Source organism: Acartia tonsa, chromosome 2 (assembly GCF_053477335.1).
Source record: "Acartia tonsa isolate MP-2025a chromosome 2, ASM5347733v1, whole genome shotgun sequence".
In the NCBI taxonomy this organism is placed as follows: Eukaryota; Metazoa; Arthropoda; class Copepoda; order Calanoida; family Acartiidae; genus Acartia; species Acartia tonsa.
In genome coordinates, this window is record NC_137261.1 from 54609054 (window position 1) to 54630350 (window position 21297).

Sequence of the window (21297 nt, forward strand, 5' to 3'; positions counted from 1 at the left end):
CGATGTTCGATGTACGGTAAAACGACCTTAGTCATAGAAAATATTTTGCTAAACCTTTGTTTCGTGAATACTTTTCACTCCCATGCAGAAAAGAACATGAAATTTTGAAGAAAAAAGTATTTTTGTATATGAAGGGTGCAAAAACCATTAGATTTAAACACTAGATTTTTATTTATCAAATCGGAATAATTAAAAAAAATCGGGATTTTCCCCAATGTGCCTATCGAGCTTATACAATCCCTCACCTCATTTTTAAAATTAATTGAAATTAATATGGGGGGCGGTTTTTTTGCCCTTAATTGCCTTACCTTTGTTCTCTATAGGGAGAAAGGTGTCATGCTTGTCTAACTCAGACTGAGTGACAAATCAACGCATGTTTAGCTTTAATAAAAAAAATTATCACAACATCCATAAAAGTTAAGCTCTGAATCGGTAGGACAAACGAACATTAACACTTGTAGAGTGTCGGATCTGAATAATCAGAATATAAATTTATAAAAAGCAAAACAAAATTGTAAGTAAATTTGTTAAAATGTTTTAAAAACAGGATACTGTTTAAGAACATAATTACATTTTTAGGACTTATTTATAGAGATGCTTCGCTTATAACATTGTACTGTGTTGTCCTAGGAATCAGTATTTCTAAAATCAGATCAATCGGATAATTATAACATATAAAAACAGAAACACCATGATAAGTTTGAAATCGATAGGACAATTCTAACATGACCAAATCAACGATAAGAGCTATCCGTTCAAGACCGACGTACGGACCGACCGACCCTAATTATAGAAAAGCCTTTACAAATAAACCCACCAGAATAATAAAAAAATCCAACAATATACAATATCTTTAGGATAAGATAATTAGCCCAAAATATTTCTCTATAATATTGTATCTATTACCTGCTTAGTAGCTTTGCACAGGGATCTAAAGGGACAAGACAATGGCCGATAAATTTATGATAATTTTTTTCCAAATGATGATACACAAAATTACCCTTTCTGTAGATTACAATTAGTAGTTGAAACGTTTGGACACTCAATTGAACATCCAATCAAACTTCAATAAAAGTCCCCAATTTTGTTAAGCGAACTAATGAGAAAACGTTGTTATAAGACTTTGGGGACTAGTGTAATAAACAGCCCAATCCCTCCCTGATCTTTGCACATGCGGTCAACAATAATTCAAATTACAACCACGTTTCCAAAGTCTTTCCGTACAAAATAATTGCAGTTCAGCACAAGCTAAAATTTTGCTGTCATGCTGTGGGATTAAATTCTTTAAAACCCATCTTATTAATCCATGCATTTTATGTTTCTTATTTTTAAAATCGTAGCTTTTCTATAATTAGGGTCGGTCCGTCAGTCCGTCAGTCCGTTTAAACATGCTAGAATTTCCCTATCGATTTCAAACTTTGCATGGTAATTATTGTAGTAGCTAGGTCAATTTAGAAAGCGTAGCAACTCTATAATTGTTACCAGAATGTCCGTACGTTCATTTTAAAAATTTTGATTTTAACTTTTTAACAGCAAATTTTAATGTGATATAATTATTCGATTGATATGAATTTTAAATACTGATTACTAGAACAACAAATTACAATGTTCTAAGCAAAGTATCTCTATAATACAGTCGTAAAACATGAAATGTTTGTCCTTAAATATTAACCTATATTTTAGCAGTTTTTCAACAAAATTTTGTTTCGACTTTTATACATTTATATTCTGATTATTCAGTTCTGACACTCTACAAGTGTTAATGTTCGTTTGTCCTACTGTTTTAGAGCTTCGGCTTTATGGATGTTGTTATTCTTATTCCAAACATTCAAATTTTACAGGAGTTCCGAGTTTAGATTTAAAATATGTTATATGATTTTTTTAGACTTTAGATGAGATATCCAACTAAATAAAGCAGCAAGGTTTTTTGTTTGACCATTAATATCTCGCTAATGGCTAAACCAAGTTTTTTTTTAATCGACGTTGAAGAATAATAACTATTTATTTTAGGTTCTTCCGAACAATAGAATAAATGATCCAAGGTAAAATTATTTTATTTTCAAAAATATTTTTTTTCTTTAATAAAATTTTAATATTTCTTTGGTTTGTGATTTTTAATTTTTTGTTCAGGAGACCTTATGCCAGGAATAATTTGGTGGATGTTTTAAATAATCTGCATAATATTGGTAGGTATATTTCATAGTTGATAATAGTTATTTCTCGCATCGTATTATAAACGGCTTTCCTCAGCACCTTGGGGCTAAAAAAAAACTAGTTTTAATCTTATAATTGTACATTTTTATATTTGTAGAAAGCTGGATATAATACGATGCTAGACATCGTTTTTTCGTATGGATAAAAACCGGTTCCTATCCACCGGATTCGAATAAATACGAGAATATTTCTTATACCTTTTTTAGGTAGCTGGACAAAGTGTCTCAAAAAATCAGTCTTGTGACGTCATAAAATTTATTTATGGGTTTTCTTTCTCACTTTTTCTCTCATCTGCATCTTCTCCTCTCATTTTTATGACGTCACATGGCTGATTTTTGAGACAATTTGTCAACCTACCTTGTTTAGTAGTTGTCTACAAGTTGCATTAGTCAAATACTTTGTTTAAGTCTAAACAATACAAATTAGTTATTAACCATAAATTCAATCAAATAATTGTAAATCTCATCTCTAGAAGTTTTTATTAAATAAACAAAAATATATTTGTAACCAAATATTTTAACAAAAATAAAAAAAATTAAAATATTTTCCATAATTCAATAATTTATTTCTTGAAAGTAACTGTATTTAATCTAATAGCTTTTAAAGAATTTTGTTAAAATATTTATAAATATAAAAATTACAAAAACCTGCGTCATCTAATCTAACCAGAGGTGTGTAGAGTGTAGAAGGGAGATGTATACACCCCTGGCACCCGTCTGTCCGTCTGAAGCTTAAGATCTCAGTAACCGTTGAACAGATTGGGCTCTACTCGTCAGGGAATATACCTACTGGTCCTGTGATGGTTTTAAACTATTTTTCTGGGGGGGTGGAACACCCCCAACCCCTCCAAAAACTAAAAACCCCACCCCCACAAAAAAAATTTATTTCATTTTTTGTAAAATCTCAAAATTTAAATTTTTTTATTTTTGTAAACAAAAACCTGTAATTGGGGTGGGAGAACCCGACTGCATCATGGTTCGAAGCCCCCATGAATGTGTTTGCGAACAACCTGGGTTTAATTTTTACGAATTGAATTTTTGTGTATACTGCAAACAACCTTGATTTAATTTTTGCGAATTGAATTTTTTGTGCATACAGCGCACACCCTGGGTTATATTTTACCACAGAGTAATAACAGTAACAAAGAAAAACTTTTTTTAATATTTATATTTCTATTGACTTCCCATAGTCATTTTAGATTTATTATTATTGTTAATTAACTAGCTGCTATGCCCCTAGAGGCCTTTAGAAGGTTTCTACCTTATACACAAAAGTCATAATGTAGAAGTTAAGATTTATTTAGAATTTTTTTTTTAATTTTGGTGCTACCCAACCGACTTTGACCGGACACCACGACCGACACAGACCAGATATCCTAATAAAATCAACTCTTGCCGACGCATAATTACTAAACTTAAAAAGTCATGAAGTCACAGCTCTCCATCTTACCAACAAAAAAAATGACATTGAAAAAACTAGAGGGGGGGGGGGTCAATATGACCCCCCCCCCCCGATCTGTAAGGGTTAAGGGGGGGAGAGTTAAATTCGATAACCCAATATTTTAATTTAGATTTTTTTTTAAAGTAAAAAAATGGGAAGGATTTTTTTGGGGGAGTGGGGGCGACAAACCGTCATTTTATATATAAGGTTTAGAAAATTTTTAAAAAATCGAAAGGGGGGGAGGATGGCAAGATCCTTAGTTACAAACAGATAGACAAGCATCCTATTATTTCATTATAAGGATATGTAAACATATAATTTAATAACTTCTTAATAAGTTCGACTGCAGTGCAATATCTTTTGACAATGTGATTTCATCTGTAAATTTTCCACACACAAAAAAAAATCCAAATAGTTTCTATTGTTGTAATTCTATTTAAAAGTTAATATATTTTGTTCAATGGATTTATTATTACTTGGATCTTACACCAGATTTTCATGTTCTATTATAAAGTAAACTCTGTAGCGGGCTAAAAAAAAACGCAATACCCCCATCCCCTTCCTTTACTCCAACCACTCCCACCCTACTTGTTAACGGCCCGACCAATAAATACGAGGGGATATTGCAACCTAAATTAACAACAATTATTCTTCTGACATTACATCCACGTATATTCTACATCCATTTTTTGTACTTAGAAAATGTTTATTTGAAATCTGTGGCTGTTGATCTACAGAGGTTTATACATAAGTTCTCAAGTGTAAGGTTAAATGCAGGTATTTTTCTATTTAAAGCAAATCTACTCTACAAGTTGACAAAATAGCTAATATCAAAGGGATAGTTGCATAAAGTGCATTAAACAAGTTCATGCTGTTTTGGTGAAATTAAGACAATCGTGTAGATTGCATGTAATTTTCACACTAATATGATTTTCATGCCTATTTAAAGCATAAATAGCATACATTTTGTTGTGAACTTCAATATCACGTTTATAGCTAACTTGTAAGATTTACCTAATATCAACGAAAGTGAGAAGCGTTTTAAAAATTTTTGTTTGTTTACCAAGGTTTCCCAACAAATCTTTGCCTGCACGACTTTTTGTTGTATGAGTATTCCCTTCCTCTTGAAGTCTAGAGCAGTATAAATATATATATAATTGTATTCCCAATATCTTTGTTGCATTTTACACCAAGAAAATTATAATGGATGTATAAAATGGATACCTCATTTTGTGTTTAAGCCCATTTATGTTCATATGGCACTTCTGAATTGGCAGTGAAAATAAGCCTATCCATCTAAAGATTTTTTCAAAAACTTGAAAAAAATTACTTATTGCAATATTTAAAAATCTGCAAATGTAATTATAGAAATTTGTCCATTCTAAATTTATCCATTATTCGAAGGCTGACCCAATTTTTGTGCTGGCAAAATTTATCGGCTGAATCCATTTGACTCAAGATTATCAATACAGGAATGAGCGTTGGGGGGGGGGGGGGGTGGATAAGAAATAGCTTAGAACCTATCCGGGAGTAATATATAGCATTAATTAAATTTGTAGATTTTGAAAGATCAAGCATGTACCCATCCAAACTTAAGAATTGTAGACTTCTTGGTCCAGGGGCTTTACAAATTTTAGGTATCATGTGTAGTTGATCACAAAACACAAATTATCAATTGCTTCAGTGTAAGATTTTTAAATCTAAATTTTAATAACCATTTGATTTTAATTTAACTTTGTTCCTCTGTATCTTTTTATTGCTGAAATAATATATAACGTTCCTAACTAATTATTATAGATAAAGAAATTACAATTTTTAGTGAAGACTCATTTTACATATAGTATATACATCAATTTCTTATATATATATAGTATTTTCAGTCAGTCCATCGCTAATTTTATGAGAGTCATTTTTTTAATAAAAAATTTGATTTTCACGGCTAATTATATTTAAAATGGATGTAAAATTATTGAAGATTCTTTTAACTTACTTTGTTCGACTATACTTGTATATACATATGCTTCTCTCTTAGATTTTATGGATTCACTTAATACATTGCAGATTTCCCTCGTTTTTTATACCTGTATTTATAGCTCTGATCTAATCTCTTATCAGATATTTGTGTTATGATCTGAATTCTATGCAGTTTTTTTTGTTTTTTCTTTCATTCAATTTAGTAACATATTTATTTTGGAGACCATATCAATTTTATAGTAATGATAAAATCTCTTTATGGCGATAATTTTTACTATAACAATAATAAAGTGATTAACATGGGGGGGGGGGATCCAATTAGCCAGCTCTCTTGTATTTCTAATTTATTATTGAAACTGATACTTTTTGTTTGTTTTTCTTACTTTTTTTATTAATTATTAAGGATTCAGTTTGGGAGATGTAAAAATGGCTCTGGCCCTTACAAATCCTGAATTAGATGATTTTACAATAAGGTAAAATAATTGTATTATATTAAGTACTAGCGGCTTTCTGGTTCTGCCATTTTTTGTAAAGTAGTTTCCCCAGAAAACATTTTTTTTAGGGTGGGGAAAATTTTCATTTTTGGGGGTGTTGGGGGTGTCCCACCTCCAAGAAAATAGCTTAAACTACCAAAGGACCAATAGGTATATACCTTGAAGAGTAGAATCCGATCGGATCTGTGGTTATTGAGATCGTAAGGGACGGACGGACAGACAGACAGACTGACAGACATCAAGCTACTTTGCATTATAGATATGTTCTATAAAACTTAATTTATCAACTTATTGTACAGAGCTGGATCTTTAAATTATTTTAGTAGTGAGCCAGATCGGGGTGAGCCAACTTTCCACCAATGAGAGCACAGCATTTTATGAAATGCAGCGCTGTGATTGGCTGAAATTCGGCTCACCCTGATCTGGCTCACCACTAAAATGATTTAAAGATCCAGATCTGGACATGATGTCTATGGTTTTGTACATTCTAAAATGACAATATCAATTAATTTATCATTCAATTTGATATGTTCATTAAAATCATTGGTGGAAAAGTTTGGACACTGGTATTTGTTACAAATTAATTCAGAAATCTCTTGTAGCTGCAAAAAAATTGGTAATAATATTGGGTATTTTAGTTTCACAACAAAACTTTAGGTACGAATTGTGATTGGTTGGTTCCAAATTGTTAGTGTTCAACCTTTTAAACAATAATACTAATTTACAGAAAGGGATATTATGTTTATCATTGAAGATTTGTATATCCATTTTTCGTCCATTATCTAATATATTAAGATCGATTTTTATTACATATTACTATTATCTATAACAAAGTATTTCTTGTATGAATTGGGGAAGAAATCAGAGATCTAAAGGGATAAGACAATTGTCAATAAATTGTTCTACATCCCCAAAGATGATATCCAAAATAACTACATCTATAAATTACTATTAGAGGTTAAAACGTTGGAAAACTCAACTTTATAAACCAACTAAACAAAATTCAATAATAAACAGCCTACTGTCCCCTACCTCCCTGGGAGGAAATAGATAAATTACTCTGTTACTTAAAGGCGAATTGTAAGGGTTGATATAAATTATGGTAATAAACAAACTTATATCCAGCTTGTCTTACCACATCAGAATCAAACAATACAAATTTTATCTTATTTTTTTACAAAAATAAATGTATAACAATGTATAATACAGACAACTTCAAGTGGGGAAGGCCCTTCTCTTTGGCAAGCGAATTGTCTTGTGTTATTTGTAAGGGCTCGGCTGTTTTTATATTTCCGATGATATTGGCTGATTTAAAAAGCACAATGTCTAATCTAAGCTGTATATAAAACACTGTACCCGAAAGAAGTCTGAATATTCCCTGCTTAAATCCATTAAAACAATTTATAAAGGAAACATGAAAAACACTAATTTTAAAATTCAAGGAAATGAAAATAATGTTTTTTATGTTTATTTGTCTGATAAAATTTCTTTGTTAATTTAATTGATTCTTTTTTGGTTCTCCCCTAACCTCTAATATAACTTCAACTCAGGTTGTGAGGTGGGGAGTACCTCTATACCCCACATTTTTCATTTTGTTTTGAAAGATTTTTTAAAGGGGGGGGGGGGTGTTATGTCATATCAACCCCTCATACAGTTAGGGAGTTGAATCCATTTTTATAGAAGCAGAAATATAATCTATGATTATGGTTTGGACCCTCTAAAACTGTAATCTACCTTTCCACTTTCCCCTCTCTTGGTGAAGATATCTTCAACGCCGATACGATTTTTGAAATTTAAGATTCCACTTTTGCCTCTCTTGGTGAAGATATCTTTAACAAGAGAGACAAAAGTGGAATCTTATATTTCAAAAATCGTATCGGCGTTGAAGATATCTTCACCAAGAGAGAGGAAAGTGGAAGGGTAGATTACAGTTTTAGAGGGTCCAAACCATAATCATAGATTATATTTTTGCTTCTATAAAAATGGATTCAACTCCCTAACTGTCATATTTCCCTGAGAGCCGTTAACAAGATCTTTTAGGACACACCCAACCATATATACTGTATACTTTATAGAATTTTTTTGTATTTTAGATTTATAAACAAAAAGTAAAAAAATAGGGGGGGGGGGATAGTCGAGACGAAGCCCATTTTGTTCCGAATTTGTATTATTTTTGAAAAGTGCGACTACAGTTACGTCATATTTTTCTTTCCCGAAAAAGGGAAGGGGGGAAGAAAATCTCTTCAAAAGAGATAGGGAAAAACCCCATTTCTCTCATCTCTTTTTTCTTCCCCCTTCCCTTTTTTTTATTTCCCCCTTCCCTTTTTCGGAAAAGAAAAATATGACGTAACTGGAGTCGCACTTTTCAAAAGTGATACAAATTCGGAACAAAATGGGCTTCGTCGATAGTCGACTCCCTCTGTTTAAATTTTAGTTATAAAATGAAATTTTTTAGGCGGGGGGAATTTTTATTTTTTGGGGGAGTAGGGGGCTTTCCACCCCCAAAGAAAATAGCTTAAAACCATCACAGGACCAGTAGGTATATTTCCTGAAGAGTAGAGCCCAATTAGTTCAGGGGTTACTGAGATCTTAAGCTTCAGACAGACATCGTTCTACTTTGTATTATAGATAATTAACAATATACAAAATAATGTTAATATATATTTGTTACCTAATTTAATTATTGAATTTTTAACATAAAATGATATTAAGATATGGTATACAAATTTTATCTACAGGCATGCCTCAACAAAGAGTAGATTTTAAAAATCAATAAAGTTTTCTGCTTATCAATTTTTATTAAAACTATGAAATGGAATAATCTCTTAAGTTCTAAAAAATATATATATTTTCAGCATTTGTTGGGGAGCAACAATTATTAGAACTTTTTTATCTGCCCCCTAATTATTAATTTATATTTATTTCGCTTGTTGTTTATACCTTATTTTATTTATTTTAAGTAAATTTGAAGCGATGGCGATGCCCATTGAAGAATGTCAACGTATTGAACCAGTTCTGCAAAGATGGATGGAAAGTCTTGCCCCTGACATGATCAATCACAATAGTTTTGAGGTAATTTAGCAACATAGATAGTCTATAGTTAAACGGTTTGGATCAAGTAAAGCAGAGTGTGCCAATATCCTGTTCTGGCATACTATGCTATACTTGTCGAAATAATGGCCTACAATAGTTTTGAGGTATTTAGCAACAGAGATTATCTATATTTAAAAGGTTTGGATCATGTAAAGCAGAGTGTGCCAATACCCTGTTCTGGTATACTATGCTATACTTGTCGAAATAATGGCCTACTCTGCTTAACATGTTGACACATTGGACTGCTATTCTTTAATGATAAAATATTGGCATACTTTTCTTTAGTAGTCAAAATTTCAAATGATATGATATAACATCTTAGGATTGTTTTAGGCTATTTTTATGCCCTTGTCTATCACTTAGAATACAGAGCCCTAGATGATATGTTATTATACATACTAAAAAATTTCCCACAAAAAAAGATGATAGTTTAATAACAAAAGGAGAAACAGAAAGTTCAAAACAAAATAAATCCTTATACTAAAGTAACAGGATGTCTGTCTGTTTGTTTTTATGTTTGAACCGAAGGATCTCGCTAACCGCTGAACCGATATGATTCTCCTTTACAGGGTATCTTCTGATAGGTCCCGGGAAGGTTTATAACTATTTTTTTCTTTGGGGGGGGGGGAGGGGAGGGGTACCACTACCCTCCAAAGAGAAATCTTTAAAAATTGAAATTTTTTTACGTTTAGAGACTCCTACGTAACATGGCTAGGTATCGTAGAAACTTGAAAGCAACAAAAAAAACATTTAAAGGGCCACTAGAGGTTATTAGGGGCGTAGCCGCTAGTTGTTAATAAACTATCAAGCAGTTTCCAAGATTTTTCGCGACAAAAAGGACAATTAAAGAAACTAAATGTTTAGGTAAATTCGTCGAGTGATTCTGAGCAAGGTTCCCAAAGCAAGTTTTATGCCAGGAAAAGAACTAAAATTAGCACTCAACATAAGTAAGTAACATATATTTTTACAACCCTTTAAAGGCCTCTACAATAAATATTTTTCAAATCAAAGCCTTCTCTAAAGGTAACAGGATATCTGTCTGTCCGTAAATAACCGCTTGACCAAAATAATTCTGCTTTTCAGTGAAGCTCCATTATGGGTCCAAAATTAGTTTATAACTATTTTGAGGGAAATTGAAATTTGGATGTTCAACTGAAACCCTACTCTTGCCTCAATTGGTCACGTGGCAACGAAAGAAAAATAAAACTTTCCAGTATGGCTTTAAAACCGATTCATATCCACTGTATTAGAAATGGTTCTCACCCATACTGAAAAATCATTTGTCGTGTCGTATTATAGACAATTTTTCACAGTTAACATAAAGTTAACAGTTTTGTTAGCAAGGACTTTGGTCTCTTGAAGCAAACAAAACTGGTTTTAATCATATATATATTTGATTTCATGTTAATATCCGCGGAGAGCTGTCTATGATAAGATGCGATAAATAACTATTCTAGCTCTCCCACATGAAGAAACTACCTCTTTAATGCAGAGAATTTAAATTTAGGCAATATATGGAATCAGTATTTACAACGTGCACAAAACCAACCCTGGAACAAATGAACTCTATTTCTGCAAATATTGGGTAAAATTTCAGAGATCTAAATGGATAAGACAATGCAATGGCTGATAAATTGATGTTCGTCCCCATTGATGATACACAAAATTATCCCTTTTGAAGATTATAATTAGTGGTTGAAACGTTTAAACACTTTATTAATGAAACAACCAATCAAAATCTTATAAAAGTCTAAAAGGGTTGTAAAGTTAACAAATAAGAAAACATTGTTATAATGCTTTAGGGGCTAGTGCAATAAATAGCCCAATGTCCCTCTCTCTCTGGTAAAATTTCATGGATAGAAAGGAGTTAGATTAATAAAAAGTATTTATTAGAATGAATATATTCCAAAGTAGCGTTTCAATAATTACAATTTTTATATAGGAGGTGAGTATATGATTTTCCTAAAAAAGGGAAGTAGACAATGTGTCTTAAATATCAGCCATGTGACGTCATAAAAATTAGGGATTATCCATCTTTTTTTTAGGTTTTTTTTTCCCACTTCTCCTTTCATCTGTCTCATTTTTATGACGTCACATGGCTGATTTTTGAGACACTTTGTCCACGTACAAAAAAAGGTTTTTGATAGTCGTTAAAACCAATTAAAACCCCGCCGATTTCCCATAAGTGCCCCTAGAGGCCCATATGGGAGTATCTGCCTATAAAAGTGTACCTCATGGGTATTTACATTACAAGATAGGAATCCCAATTAGTTTTTTTTAAATAATACAAAATACTGAGAGTAATATAGACATCAGTTTTCATATAATCACACAAAAAGAAGAGAAAAATCTTTTTTTTGAGGTCCAATCTTTTAAATCCCTGACAAAGCGTGTTCCTTTTTAAAACCTAAACAGTTTGATTTAAACCCAAGTATTTTATTTAATATTGGTTATGCACCTACAATTGCATAAGTAAATTATTTAAAGCATTAAAGTTTTATGTTTATTGCTTAAGATATCGATAACTTCTGAACTGATCGGGACATTAAATTAGTTTTCAGATATTTTTAGGCTATTTTATTTTAAGATTTTTGTCTTGGTATGGTTTTGAGCTATTTTCCCCTCGAATCGAACCCCTTAGATGCTAGGGGCGCAGCCGCTAGTACTTTATAAAAGCAGTTGCTGTTTTTATAGTTATCCTTTCCAGGGAGGTAGGGGACATTAGGCTGTTTATTACACTAGTCCCCAAAGTATTATAATAACGTTTTCTTATTAGCCTTGTCCTTAGAAACTTCCAATGAATATTGATTGGTTAGTTCGTTTAGTAGAGTGTCAAACGTTTGAACCACTATTTTTTTATTCTACAGAAGGGATAATTTAGTGTATAATAATTGGAGATGTACATCAATGTATCGGCCATTATCTTATCTCTTTAGATCCATGGATCCTCTGCAACTATGCAAAGACGTTAAAGGGGGGGGGGGGGGGTAAAGTGGGGATTACCCCCCACCCAACCATTTAGGAGTGGATATTTACCCCCCCCCCCAAACAATTTTAGAGGGGTAAATACCCCCCCAAAATAAAAAATCCTTAACAAAAAAAATTTGCGCATTTTTAATACTAAATATTTAATAAAATTTAAATTACCTCCCCCAAAAAAATTTATCCCGGGGGTAAATTTTGGGGGGTTAAAAGAAATTTCCCCTACCAACAGATTTCAGGGAGGGTATTAAACCCCCCAAGAAATTTTACCCCTGGGGTAAAAATTTTGGTAGGGGTAAAAAAAATTTGTGGCGCGCTTGGCACCCCCAAAAAACGAATTACCCCCCCTTAAAATAATTTACCCACCCCCCAAAAAAAAAGCTTGGACGCCCCTGCAACTATGTCCACGTGTTTTAACACTATTTCCATGTGTAAGCCCATTCAATTTTTGTGTTCGCTGTAAGGGATTTAATATTGAACATATGTCTTATATGATATGGATGATATTGCATAAAATTCTGACCAGTTTCCAGGGTAGCTTCACGTTGGATCCAAATATGTATTTTTTCACGTTTTTTTTTATTGAATTAAACTTTCAAAAAAAAATTGTTAAATAGAGTCATATAGTATTTATCAAATTCAACTAAAAATACCTAAATGTTTATTTTTATCTTTACCTCTTATTTTAAGATTTAGGTTGGGTTTAATAAGATGTTAAATAAGTTATGAATTTAAGGGCAGAAAATATGAAACTAATAGCTATGCCCCAAGCATTTAGAGGCTCTATATTAGATGATGTCAGAATAAGAGCCTAAAACCTTCTAGGGGGCGATGTGAACTTCACTATATAGAAGAACTTAATCGGTGCAGTAGTTATTGAATCTGAAACTTCAGACAAAAAACCTTAGTAATTTATATAATAGGATAGAATATGTTGGTAGGGTGAGCAAGCGGTTTGACATTAACGGAGTTCAAACTTTAAGTATGATAACTTGTCTTTCCCCTGTAGGAGGGATATATTTGGACCAAACCAAAAAACGTAATAAATATGAAAAATTTAAAAACATGTTTATAAATTTTTTTATTGTTGTCTAGGTTGAATAGGGATGTTGTTAGAGTTTGGTTTTCTAACAGGTATGTTAATATTCTTTACATGCCAGCTAGTGTGTACGTCTGTCCAACTGTCCAAATAATACAGTTTGCAACTTCTAATAGGTTTCTATTATCCCTAATAGACAAAAACACGATTTAAACAAAATTATAGAAGACTTATCAAAATAAAATAAGATTATTGTTAGTTCATGAACAAAATTACTTTTCTATTTTTGAATACATGTTTAATCCTTATAATAAAGTAACAGGATGTATATCTGTTTGTCTATGTGTCTCTGTTTATACCAAAGGATCTCTCTAACCGCTGAACCGATCAGGTTCTCCTTAGCAAGGTAGCTTCTCATAGGTCCCTGGAAGGTTTATAGCTACTTTGGGGAGGGTAATCCCTGTTTTAGTAAATTGAAAAACGAAAAAGTGTTTTTTTTGTCGGCTATTGTCATTTTTAAAAAGCAGGACTGTAGTCAGTGTTAATTTGCAAAACCCTTATTTTGAAATTTTTGCCAATATATGTATATCTATAGCTTTGCAAACCTAAATCTACCAATTGATGCTAATCTAATAAGTACATTATGTCGATAGAATGTAATATTATGATATGATAATACCTGAACACAAAATTTTACAGGGTACTATCAGGAAAACGAGAATAATTTAGTCAATAAACTGCATCTTCGATATTCCTAATATTGTAAAAGAAGAATTGGAAAACAAATTCTTTGCATAATAGCAAACAAACTTTACAGTGAAGGAAAACTTTTCGCCAAATGTGTATTTTAGTGGAGCTACTATGTAATTCTACATTGATACCTCTTTACTAGTGGCTCGTCTATAAATGCAAGGATGGATGGGACAATGGGCTGTTTTTACACTAGTCCCCTAAGATCTATAGTAACGTTTTCTTATTCGTTGGTTTAACAGCATTGGGAACTTGATTTTTTTTGGTTGGATCATTTAATTGAGTGTTCTAACGTTTCAACCACTGATTATATTTTACAAAAACGATAATTTTATGTTTTATAATTGGGGATGTGCATCAATTATCGGCCATGGTCTTATCCTTCTAGATCAGTAATTATCAAAGTAATGTTGAGGGTGATCATGTCGACCAATTTTCTTTTATTTTTTGTTTTGTTTTAAATTCAAATAATAAAATCATTTTATGGATGTGTGATCTAACCTACCCCTCCAAAAATAAATAGCTAAATGCCTGCCTGGTAAATGTAAGAGGATTTCCAGTTAAGGAAACCCTAATTGGTTCAAGTCAAATATACAGATATAAAAATTATCTACTGACTTTGATTTTTGATTTTCTAATGGGTCGCAGGACAAAATGTCTAAAAAAACAGCCTTGTGACGTCAAAAAAATGAGGGATTATCCATCTCTCTTTTAGGGGTTTTCACTTCTCATCTCATCTCCTTCATTTTTATGACGTCACATGGCTGATTTTTAAGACACTTTATCAGCTACTTCCAATGGCACCTCTTACCAGCAAAGCTAACCATTTGATTGAAAGACTTTTGTTTGTTTCTAAGCTAATTAGCTATGAACTGAACTCTCCTTGTTTTGTAAATGCAATAGAACAACAAAAAACTATTGTTTATATAAACGTTTTATTCATGTGTATTTGTCATATTTATCAATATTATAAAAAAGTTTATTTCTGATAACTTAGTTAACAAATGTAACATGCAACGCGTGTGCAATTTTAGGAGGACATGGACAAGTTTATGGGAAATTTAAAGGGAAAAAATTGCATAATGGCTTCGAATCTGTGTTAATATAATAAGTTCCGAGTCATACTAAAATTTTTGGGTATAATCACTCTCGTGACAAGTGGCGTTTCATAGTAGTTTTTGATAGGTTAATATATTAATGATGTATATTCTTGTATTATAAATATCTATTATACAGTTAACTGTTGTTTATTATTGATAAAAATGTTTAAATGCCTGTGGTAGATGTATATTTGTCAACATACCTACGATATATAGCAAATTACTGTCGAATTTACATCCAGACAAACAATTTTGACAAAATACATCCACTGTATTTCTGCCAGTTGCAGGAACGGCAACGTCCCCAATATGATACATGTTTTTTTAGTATGGCTTATAACTGGTTCTAATCCAGCTGATATTAATTTGTTTCAAAGCCATACTAGACATTAGGTTATTTTGATTTCTTATATACTAGATAAAGACAATCACAGAAATATATCTCAATAATTGTAAAGAGTAAAACTTTTTCATACACAAATATTTGTTTGATCTATAATATGAATTTTATCTTGCAGCAATACTGTCAATATCAAACATTTGGGCAAAAAGAAAAATTACTAGAAAAAGTGGTATAAGGAAGGAAGATCAGGAATCTAAAGGGATAAGATAATGGTGAATAAATTGATTTACATCCCCAATGATGATACAAAAATGACCCTTTCTGTAGTGTAAAATTAGTGGTTAAAACGTTTGAACACTCAACTTGACAGACCAAAGTTGTTAAGCCAACACATAAGAAAATTTTAGTATAAAACTTTGGGGACTAGTGTAATAAACAGTCCATTGTCCCCTTTCTCTCTGAAGGAAGATAGAAAGTGATTCCTAACGTCATTTAATCATTATGTTGTTAGACAACAGTTATCTGCTTCTCTAGACAGAACTTTTACTGTGATAGCAAGGTTTAATCTTTCAAAGAAATAATCTAAAATTTTAGCTAACTGCTGTGGCTGTGTGAAAGTATAGATCCCACCCAAACGGCTGCTAAGACTCATTTCAATGTGTTGTACAAAATGTCTTCAGCTAAAAACTAAAGACTTAAACTTTAAATTATTGTTTCTTACCTCTTTTCACAAGGAAATTTTTTAGTAAAATTTAGGTTTCCGTTAAAATTGGGTTATTTTTTAGACAGTTTAACTTTAGCAAAGCGTTTAACAACAACAACAAAAAATTCACTCCAACAACATCAAAACCAAAAAATATTTTATAGAAATTAACTACATTTTTACTTTATGCTGTTCAAATTGTAAACTACTATTTCTCCACATTTGTTAAACTGTAAAACAATTGGACCCAAATGAAGTCCTAAATCGTGTTTTGTTATTTCCTACTAAAATAACTAAAACTATTTATTAGAGTTTCTTATGAAAACTATCATTTTAAATAAAATTGATGTTTAAAGATGGTTTTCGTTTTCTGCTGACTTTTTCTCATTGCTTCATATTTTAACTCTTGTTATAACATTCGAAGTTGGCTGTTCTTTCATCATTTCTAGATCAATACACATGTGTAATGTTTGGTCAAAATTTTTTAATTAAAATGTCAATTAAAAGGTCAATTTTCATTGTAAAGAGGTCTTGTTTTCACAAAAGGTCTACTTTTAATTTAGTAACAATTTCACCAGATTGATTTTGAAGATGATTAAAGTCCCACCACAGATTATGACGTCATACGATAGAATAGCCAATGAGAGGCCAGCATATAAAGAGGTCTTGTTTTCAGTAAAGGGTCTACTTTTAATTTAGTAACAATTTCCAGGTTTCACCAGATTGATTTGGAAGATGATTAAAGTCTCTCCACATATTATGACGTCATACGATAGAATAGCCAATGAGAGGCCAGAATAATTTTACCATGAATCAATTACAGTGTATACTGGACTCTCATTGGCTATTCTATCTTATGATGTTATAATCTGTGGAGGGACTTTAATCATCGTTATTGATTTGTAAAAGATTTAGAAATTCGTGATATTTTTGGGCTAGTCTACTGTACAAAGTACAAACAATGTAAACTGATCAAATCTTACAATTATAAGTGGTAGATCCTAACAAGTACAAACAGTAAAAACTGATCAAATCTTACAATTATTAGTGGTATATCCTAACAAAGTACAAACAGTATACACTGATCAAATCTTACAATTATTAGTGGTAGATCCTAAAGTACAAACAGTATAAACTGATCAAATCTTACAAATATTAATGGTAGATCCTAACAAAGTATAAACTGATCAAATCTTACAAATATTAATGGTAGATCCTAACAAAGTATAAACTGTTCAAATCTTACAAATATTAATGGTAGATCTTAACAAAGTATAAACTGTTCAAATCTTACAATTATTAGTGGTAGATCCTAACAAAGTATAAACTGTTCAAATCTTACAAATATTAATGGTAGATCTTAACAAAGTACAAACAGTATAAACTGATCAAATCTTACAAATATTAATGGTAGATCTTAACAAAGTACAAACAGTATTAACTGATCAAATCATACAAATATTAATGGTAGATCCTAACAGAGTATAAACTGTTCAAATCTTACAATTATTAATGGTAGATCTTTACAAATTACAAATAGTATAAACTGTTCAAATCTTACAACTATTAATGGTAGATCCTAACAAAGTATTAACTGATCAAATCTTGCAAATATAAAAGGTAGATCCTAACAAAGTATAAACTGTTCAAATCTTACAAATATTAATGGTAGATCCTAACAAAGTATAAACTGTTCAAATCTTACAAATATTAATGGTAGATCCTAACAAAGTATAAACTGTTCAAATCTTACAATTTTTAGTGGTAGATCCTAATAATGTACAAACAGTATAAACTGATCAAATCTTACAAATATAAATGGTAGATCTTTACAAATTACAAATAGTATAAATTGATAAAATGTTAGTGGTAGATCCTACCACTTCCACGTTTATATATCTGCAGCAATTATTCATTCCAACTCAACATTTATACACACACAAAATATTTTTATAATATCTTTACAACTTGGTTTTAACCATAGACTATAACACAAACGATCTTAATCTACTTACCTCTGTCAGAAAATATTAATATCTTATTTTCTTCATTAGATTCCATTCATGTTGTCAATACAAACATCTTTAGGTTCTTCATCGACGAAGCTCAATCTGTCCCACTTTTGAGCAAAACGATTCCTATATGACGTCATAAAAAGGGAAAAGAAAAAGGGAAGGGGGGGAAGAGATAGGAGAAAAGGGAATCGTCTTGCTCAAAAGTAGGACAGATTGGGCTTCGTCTCTTTATCAAGTAATTTAAAAAATAAAGTACTTTAGAAAAATGTTTTTTTTTAGACATAATTTATTGAAATTTTTTTTGTTGATATAAAACAGTGGTAACAAGGGTTAACTTGGCAAATAATTTTCATTTAAACCAGCGGCTTCGCCCCTGGAGGACTCTAGAAGCACTTGAGGAGGGGGATTTGAAACCCAAAACTTTTTTGTTTTGATTTTAAAAAATAAATAAAAAAATATTTTATGGGGGGAAGGGGGGTTCCCCCCCTCCCCGACCAATTTTTTAATTTTAGTTTAAATTTTTTTTTTAATGGGGGGTAAATTTTTTTAAGGGGCGATTTATCTTTGGAGGGTTGTGGTACCCTCCACCAAAATAGTTATAAACCTATGAGATACCCTGTTAAGGAGAACCCAATCGATTCAACTGTTAGCGAGATCCTTCGGTACAAACAAAGAGACAGACAGACATCGTTCTACTTTGTAGTATAGATAAAAACACACTGAAAATATGCTCATAGCATTATTAAAAAATGAATTTAAAATTTGTACAATTTAAAGTGAAAGCAAATCAAGCAATCGATTTTTTTTAAGGCATAATGTTATAATCTATGCAATGTACTTAAAGGACGGACGGACAGACATCATTCTACTTTGGATTATAGATTGAATGTATATTTATTTAGCCTATCTGTCCTAGATTGATTATTGAACATTCATTCAATTACATATTCATGTTATCATCACAACATCATATTTACTAATCTGATAGGAAGACGCTTTTACATACAATAAAGTTGACCAATGAGAGGCCAATGTACACTGTAATTTACCAATGCAATGGTAAAATTTATACTGGCCTCTCATTGATTATTTTATCGTATGACGTCATTTTTATCGTGCCACTTTACGCTGTCTCAGTTTAGTGAACTTTTTTACAAATAATTATTTATTACTGCACAGTAAATAGAAAATTGATTGTATTATAATAACATTTCATGAAGCATATTTAAAGTACATTTAAGTACATATATCAAGGTGTATAAAACTGTGAATATCAAACCCGTACCATATGTTTAGAGGAAAGTAAAGATAGTCATCCTCTAATCAAAGCTCTAAATATTAACCTAACGTGAAAACCAGTTCTTATCATAATAATCCACCGATATAGAAAATTTGGGTATAGTCCCTTTCGTGGCAACACCCCTTCAGGGGCGTTTCTTCGAATTTTCACAAAAGATTTTCTTCTATTTCTAGTCCCTGTGGGGGGCTCTAATCCTGCGGGGTCAATTGCCTAACCCTGCAGGGCAATCACCTAACCCAATATAACCTAACCTAACCTAAAATAACATATCAAAAGCCATTTTGAAAATACGACGAATCACCCCGTATTGGGCGTTGCACGAAAGGAACTATACCCGAAAATTTTATTAAGTATCAAAAGATATTTTAGTTTTTTAGTTGGCGACTTATGTACCATGAAAGCGCGGCTGCCGAGCCCTTCACGTATTTCAAATATAAGTAATAGTAATTTCTTATTGTAACAAAGATAATGTTTCATTTTTGAAGATCAGCAGTATCAATTCAGATGAGTAAAAAGAATTGAGTATTATATAACTATAGTAAATTATTTTTTTGCAATTTAAAAAAAATTACAATATAACTAATTGCAAAAAGGCTACATTTAGGGGGGGAAAAGATAGAATAAATGAAGATTTATGAAGAAAGCATTAATGAAACAGCTATGACGTCAATATTCATAGTAATGTAACTAAAATAAAATTCAACAATAAACATTTTTTAAAAGAGCTCATTTGAAATGACATTGGTCCTGCCACAGAAGATCTTAAATATCAAATTATAAGCCACTGAAAAAAAGAATGAAAATGATAAAAAATATTAGCTACTAAATACAAATGACCGTTCTAATGGTTATGTTTAAGAACCAATTTACAGCTTACTTTATTGGGCAAAGAATAGAAACAAATATTAGGAATTATTATACATTTTCCAAACGATATGTGTTACTTAAAAGTGAAACTCTTTATAGTTGCTATATAAGAAAATAACATCATAGTGGCCTACCATTGCAGGTCAATTAAAATATATACTGGCCTGCCATTGGTAATTTAGTCTGTGTATTGGCCTATCATTGGTCATTTGTATTGTAAGGCGTCATTTTTTATAGTCACTACAAAAAGCTCCCTTTAAAAGTTATACATCAATTTTTAAACAGGTAATGATAGCTGGACATTTTGAGGTTGCTTGTTGCGGATTCTGATTTATTGTTACTTGCTGCTTCGATATTTTTTGCCGGTAAATGGGCCAAAATGTCCCGCAGTGGTTGAAGGACTTACCTGGTCTGCAATATTCTGCCAATTTAGCAGCAGCAGCAGTAAAAAGTATAAAAAAATAGACGGAGGGGACATTGGGCTGTTTATTACACAATTCTCCAAAGTTTTAAATAACCTAGTCTTATTTGTTGGCCTAACTACTTAGGGGACTTTTATTGAATTTTGATTGGTTTGTTCATAAGGTTGAGTGTACAAACATTTCATCCACTGATTTTAATTTACAGAAAGGGTAATTTTGTATATCGTCATTTGTACATCCAATTATCGGCCATTGTCTTATTCCTTTAGATCACTGATACAAACTGTTGTTCTGTTTTTTTTTTATTTACAATTTTGTTAATCTGTATAAATTTTAGTAACTGGACAAAGTGTCTCAAAATTAAGCCATATGACGTCATAGAAATGAGGAATATCCTTAGTGCTTGTTAGACACTGTTTCCAGCTACTAAATTTTATTTCAGAATATATGTCCTTGATATTGGGTTATAACAGTTCTTAGTTTCAACGGGCTCATAAATCTACCCAGTATTTTTCTTTTCTCTATCTTTTGTTTCTGTTAATAGAGAGGCGATGAATAATC

At 31.5% G+C, this 21297-nt stretch overlaps 1 protein-coding gene across 1 annotated transcript in view; it reads left to right on the plus strand.

The window, feature by feature from the left end:
* Positions 1–21297, plus strand: part of LOC145312867 (uncharacterized) — a 40588-nt gene that overhangs the window by 8201 nt on the left and 11090 nt on the right. Inside the window, exons 5-12 of the mRNA XM_080152099.1 lie at positions 2011–2042; positions 2131–2186; positions 4354–4431; positions 6032–6101; positions 9083–9194; positions 10080–10162; positions 10723–10800; positions 13293–13331. Coding sequence (XP_080008225.1) covers positions 2011–2042; positions 2131–2186; positions 4354–4431; positions 6032–6101; positions 9083–9194; positions 10080–10162; positions 10723–10800; positions 13293–13331 — 548 coding nt within the window. The remainder of the gene's footprint in view (positions 1–2010; positions 2043–2130; positions 2187–4353; positions 4432–6031; positions 6102–9082; positions 9195–10079; positions 10163–10722; positions 10801–13292; positions 13332–21297) is intronic.